Source organism: Urocitellus parryii, chromosome 4 (assembly GCF_045843805.1).
Source record: "Urocitellus parryii isolate mUroPar1 chromosome 4, mUroPar1.hap1, whole genome shotgun sequence".
NCBI lineage: Eukaryota > Metazoa > Chordata > Mammalia > Rodentia > Sciuridae > Urocitellus > Urocitellus parryii.
The window spans coordinates 40,680,574-40,687,341 of record NC_135534.1 but is presented as its reverse complement, the minus strand read 5'-3'; the positions used below and the strand labels follow the sequence as shown (position 1 = coordinate 40,687,341).

At 33.5% G+C, this 6,768-nt stretch overlaps 1 protein-coding gene across 1 annotated transcript; it reads left to right on the top strand.

Moving 5' to 3' along the window:
- Positions 1-862: 862 nt before the first annotated feature.
- LOC113179506 (succinate dehydrogenase [ubiquinone] cytochrome b small subunit, mitochondrial-like) lies at positions 863-1,342 on the top strand. The gene is made up of 2 exons (XM_077798074.1): positions 863-914; positions 1,032-1,342. Exons 1-2 carry the CDS (start codon positions 863-865, stop codon positions 1,340-1,342), a joined length of 363 nt encoding a protein of 120 aa, XP_077654200.1.
- The last annotated feature ends 5,426 nt before the right edge of the window (positions 1,343-6,768 follow it).

Here is a 6,768-nt window from a genome sequence, read left to right as displayed (position 1 = left end):
ATGGTACTTACAAAGAACAATTTAAACCTATTTAAAGGTGAAATATCCATACAGTTAAATGTATAAATGGAACTGAGAATACTTGCTAACAGCACATACTAATAGTATTTTCATTAAAAGACAAATATATACTATACACAATAAAAATTGAAAAAGCTATTATTTTAAATATTGTATTTAAAATAACTAAGAACTGAGCTGAGAAAACTATAGGTCACAGAAGTTAAATAATCTCCCCAAGGTCATATAGTTACTATTTTGCATCTGGAAAACAAACTCAATTATTATAATTCCGGACTACCAATTAGTACATGATTTCCCAAACCTTATTTTTCATTATTTACCTTGAAAGTAGATTTTTAGTTCCAACTTTTTCCTAATTTCTCTTATTCTCCCTATGAAACAGGTATACTTTTATATATTTTATGTTTATATCTTGTTCATAAATTAAAAAATAAGATTTTGTTGTTTCCTCAGGAAATAATATTTATACCATTAAAGAAGATATTTCTCCTGTTGTGAATGAATGACTTAGAGTAATAGAATTTAAAAGATACTTAAACAGAGTTTTTTTTTTTTTTTCCCAATATCACTCTTAGCTAAGTAGAGGGACTGTACTCCTTCTCAAGGTTTTGCATGTTAGAAAGTCCTACAGTCTCTCTCTCTCTTTTTTTTTTTTGACATGCCTCCTCCCTTAAAGCTAGGAAGTCAGAAATTTTTTTAAAAAGGGGGGGGTCCTGGGGATGTGGCTCAAGCGGTAGCGTGTGAGGGGCGCTGGGTTCGATCCTCAGCACCACATAAAAATAAAATAAAGATGTTGTATCCAGGGGTTGATGGATGACCTTGAGCCCTCAAAAGTGAGATGGCGGTTCTCTTGAGGCTCGGTGTCCTCTGCGATGCTCAAAGAGGCCGAGCTCTGTTCCTCCGAACCTTATTGGTCAGACCTGCTCACATCTCAGCATTTTTCCAGGACTGACCTACCCCAGGATGGACTGGAACACAGCACATTCACCTGTCACCAAACCGCCATTCTGGTTCCAAGGCTGCATCTCTTCACTGGACTAGTGAGAGGGTGGTCAGTGTTTTGCTCCTGGGCCTGCTTCCAGCTGCATATTTGAATCCTTGCTCTGCAATGGACTACTCCTTGGCTGCAGTCCTCACTCTTCATAGTCACTGGGGCCTTGGACAAGTTGTCACTGATTATGTTCATGGGGATGCATCACAGAAAGCTGCCAAGGAAGGCCTTTTAGCACTCTCAGCTTTAACCTTTGCTGGGCTTTGTTATTTCAACTATCATGAAGTGGGCATCTGCAAAGCTGTTGCCATGCTGTGGAAGCTTTGACCATTTTGACTTGAGAATTGATTGTAAGCCTCTGCCTCTGCTCTGTCATTCAGCTCACAATAAGGAGGAAATAACAGAAAGTTCATTGGTGGGCAAACCTTCTTCTAATCACATGGTTATTTTAGAATTTAATTGTTGAGGAAGAGGTTTGAGAGGAAATGTGTTCAAGAAATTATGAGACCCAGTTCTGCATTCTAGTGAGTTAATGGGGTTGTCTTCAAGTTCATGAGATTCACAGTATGACTAAGCTTTACGTATGAGCTTTTGCTTATGTCAGTCTCTTAAAGAGAATTTAGCTTTAATATTATCAGTATATGATCATTTCTGCATTTGTCTTGGAAATAATGGACAAAGGGAAAGACTGTTAATTCATGACTTTGCAAAAAAATTAGATGGTGTTTACTTTTGGAAACTTCTCTGTCCAGTTGATACCAGCTACTGATGGTTTTATGTCCTAGGGAAACTTTATAGGAGATGCTAAAATCTCAAATTACAGATTTCTGTATCCTAGGAAAGAAAGATTGGAAAGCTTCTGAATACAGAGATGCTCAAGTTAGAGAAGAAGTCTTCCTTGTAGACATATCAGAATATTACAAATTCTAAACAGATGTAATTCTCCAATGTGTTTTACTTGTCCTAAAATAATCTGTCCACAAATATAAAACTAATAAATTACTTTCCCACTGTGGGAATTGGTAATAAGAAAATGTATTCCATGAAAAGAAATTTTTTTAAATAAAATGTTGTATAATAAAAATGTATTCTACTCTTTTTTGTATTAAAAAAAAGATGTTGTATCCACCCAGAACTAAAATATAAATATTAAAAAAAATTCTCTCTCTTTCTCTCCCTCTCTTTAAAAAAAAGAAAAAAGAAATTAAAAAAAAATGTGATATCCCATACTGTACATTTGAACTCTTCTACAAAAATCAGATAATATGAATTCCTGGACCAGTTTGACTTGACCCTTACATCTAAAACATACTCAGGCTTCTTCCTCAGGTTTCAGTCTGAATATATAGTAGTCTGCTCACTACTTCCCTTAAGGAGATTTGTTACAGGAGTCTTTGAGTTTGGATAAAGAAGCTGAAATGTCTACATACATATACAAGGTGTGTTTTATGATTCAGAACACATCAGATATAGGAAAAGTTAGTGGTCCACAGATCAGGAGATGAATGCCAGATTTTCCTCGTTATGGCCATTTCCAATGCAAAACTCTAAGGGTTTGAAAACTTATAAATATGAATGTAGTCTTCAAGAATTTTATAAAATGATATATACACTAAGAGAATAAACTATAATTTACTTAATTGTTTTAACACCATTTGTGTTAAATATGATATGTCTATCATGACATAGAATATTAGAAATTTCAATTGCACTTTCACTTTGGAAATGGAGTAGACTTACCTAACTCCAGAAAACACACATTCCTAACTCTTATGCTGAATTGTTTCTTTAAATTTAAATGAATCAATGTACTGATGAAACTATCCAATTATTGGCTCTAACCTTCCATTATTAAAGGGAAGAATTGTCATCCTTTGTATTTTATTTACCATTAACTGGACAAGCGCTTGTTAAGTGCATGGGTACCAGGAACCTGATGAGGTGGCAAGATATGGTGAAAGCCAAGGATGGGGAGCCAAGGACAATATGTTAGGGAACACTAGGGAATAATTTTGTGAACTCATCTTTGATGCTTTTGAGAACAATGTCCTAAAATGAAATACTCCTCAGAATTTCTGCTGTAAATATTTTGTCCAAGTATTTTTTTATGGTTAGGAAATCCAATAAATTCCATTTACTAACTAATCTTTAAAGTATTATCTGTGAGCTTTGTTGATCTTGCTTGAGAATTTCTGCTAATATATTTTAAAGGATGCATCAGGAGATTTTCTGCATATCCCATCATATTGACAATCCATCTTGTTCAGAACCATCATGTAGTTTTAAAATTAGTAAACTGGTGATCTGAAAAATGCTTCCAATTTCCAAGAAAACACAACTTCAAAAAAAATCAATATTTTATTAGCTCTATGCTTAGCAAGGACTTATGAAGAATAGAAAATAAACAAAGCAAGAATAAACAGAAAACGTCAGAAAGATGGCATAAACCAAGGCCAAACTTTCTATGTAATATAGAATTTCCAACAAAATTATTTTTAATTAAAATTTAATATGCTTCCATTTTGAAGATGACTTTTGAAAACTTTAGTTATCCATGAATAAAAACCCAGTAATCAGATCTTAAATGGGAAGTTGTACATTTTTGGGAAAGTAGATGATAATTTAGAAAGTGCCCAATAACTTTTTGTATTCAATTGAAAATTTCTCTCTGAACATTTTAAAATAGAATTTCTATGAGAAGATTGTGAATTTATTAAGCTAAAGTGGAGGTGCTGGTGATTTCTTACTTTTTAAAAATCATTCTCAAACTTATAGAGGGAGACCACCTGGAATGTTTACTAAGACTTCTGTTATTCTCCACCGTAGCATTCAGCTAATGCACGGTCCCTTGCATTTCACCATCAGGTTAAAACCAGTTTTGTTGATATAAATGAATGAGCATCTTTTCCCAAGTTTCAGTCTTTGTAACATTTCATATCCTTTGGTGGTGAGTGGGAGATACTCATTTAACAATGTATTTTCTTAAGATAACTATATGTTTTAACAGTAAAAAACATGAATATCCCTAGATATTTAATATTGAAAATAAAGAAGACAGAACACAAACAATAGCACCTAGTTGTCAACAGCAAACACCTGCAGTTAGAAGGAAAATACGGAATCCATTGTTTCAGTGACAGCCTCATATTGTCATAGGAGCTGGAAGTTTCCACACAGTTAGATGACATTTATTTTTCCTGTTGTGTGTAATGAAAATATTGATTGCGGGGGGGAAAAATTTTCACATGTAATACAGCTAGCAAAGTGCATTTTGTTCCCGAAAATGACATTTAGGGAAATATAAGGTGGTGAAAATATGATATACTCATTTTAAAATTTCAGTTTTCAGAAAGCATTATAATTTTAAATGTAAAATAAATCATTTGAGATGTAAAAAATTCATATAATTTGATCATATTTTGAATGTGTTTTGACAAGCTTTTTATCTCCTTTCAATCAACCAAATTGGAAACTAGCTAATGTCATTTTCAACAATGTTAAAATATTAGTAGATAAATGATACTCAAGACATAACCAAGGAACTGTATGTTCATCAACCAAAATAGTTGTTTCTTCTAGGATATATATGTATATATGGTGTAAATACACAGGATGGCTAAAGTTAGTACATTTACCAGTATTCAGTATTCACTAGAGTTGAACAGGAATTTTCTCAAGGCTCTCAACACATTAAACACATGTACATGTATTAAAAACTAAATGGTTTTTTATGAGAATGTCATTTGTGGGAAAAAAAGCTAATATAATACTAGAAATGACTTGAAAACAGCACTTTGTTTCTTTCCTACACCTCCTAACTGTCCACAGCATCCCTAGAATTCACACAGCTTCTAAATATCTTAAAATCCAGTGCTTCCATTTATGTAAGCATTAAATTTCCTACTCTGCAGTCTTCAGGAAAATGCCACATTTTCATTTGCCTCCTCCCTTCCTTGAATCATTAATGCTTACATCATCATATCTACACCCATTAGTATCTTTTTAGTTAAAATATTTTTTTTCCTCTGGTATCTTCTTGTTACCACACATCTCATTTTTCCATTTCAGTTTTACACCTAGAAAGTTTCTATGATCACATTCTCTACTTCTCTGTTAAAATGCTCTCTTGACGCCCTTTGGAACAGGCCTTTGAACCACTGCTTCACAGAAACCAACCTAGTGAAAGACAATCTGGCATCACAATTATGAGCATAGAACAATAACACCAAAGGATTTAACACTCAGCAAAATAAGACTCATATTTTCTTCAGTCAGCTGTGCATTAAAGAAGTGATAGTATTATAAAAAAATTTATAAAGTTTTATTTATAGTAATTTACTGCAAGATAACAGATCATTTTCAGCAACATAAGTGACTTTAATATACTAGAAGTTCTTCAAGTTAGAAAAAATATTTTCCTCGCATACAATTTTGAAATCAATCCACATACAAAGCAAACAGAAGCAAGATGTTGCATAAATTCTTGAGGATTCCAGATCTTGATTTTTTGAACATTTCTATAAAAATTAAATATTTAATAGTACAAACCAATAGTGGGGTTTTATACATATAAGGCAAGTATAAAATGACATAGATTTTAATTTTTTTCATAAATAATTTTGAGAAATACTGTTTTTAATGTACTTATTGAAAACGGTCAGGGTTCTTATGTGAGTTTTTGTAAACTCATAGACATCTCAAATTTAGATGAAATTAATAGACTCTGTAACTTGATGTATTGTTTGGTAAATAATACATAATTGGAACAAAATTGGTATTTATATTCTTTAATACTTATAATCCCATTTCAGAGAATTCATCATACATACACAAAGAAAGAAAATAAGAAATGACAATGATTTTATTACAAGATTATCTACAATAACACAAAGGTTAAAGAGATAGACACTAAGGAGACCCCAAAAGAAAGATACTGACCTAATAAACATATTAGACCAATTTTATTTCAACAGTGGAGAAAATTATGCAGGATAATTTTTATTAAGAGATGTATTTAGCTTACAGTTGTGAGGGTCAAAGCCACTGCACTGACATTGGCTTAGCCCTGCTGAGGACTTCATGGTGAATGACCTCATAATAGCAGGAGTGTAATGGGTGAGGAGATCTTACCACCAAGCAGGAAGCCAGAGAGTAATTCAGATCTGCTTACAGTTAAAATTTCTTCAAGATAGACTTCTACATTCTAACACCACTACCTTAATTCCCTCATAGAGTAGCTTCTCCAATGACCTTGGGTCTTTCCATTACATTCCCCCCCGTAAAGTTCCATCCCACCTCCAAACAGCTACAACATGGAGATCAAACACTAATATACAAACCTTTGGAGATACACCATTTCAAAATCACAGCAATTGATGTTGAACATGTGTGACCTGGGGATGTCTCTTAACATACAGAAGAAATGTTCACAGTATGATTCCCAAGCAGTAAAAGACAATGTGTGACAAAAGAGTATCATTGTAATGAAAGGTTAATAAAATAGGTACTTGTCACTCCATTTTTCTGTATGCTTAACAAAACACTGTTGAAATCTTGAGAACTGTTTGATAATCTTATTCCCAGAATGTGCTGTCCCCAACTGCCAAACTGCAGAATGCACTCCCTCACTCCGTTGCAGGCAAACCGCCCACTCGCCCTGACCCATCAATGAACTTCCCTCCCTGCCCTCTCCAAGAAAAGTATATAAGTTCTGCTTAAGCTGTTCTCAGGGCTCTCTCTGCTCTATTCAAGTG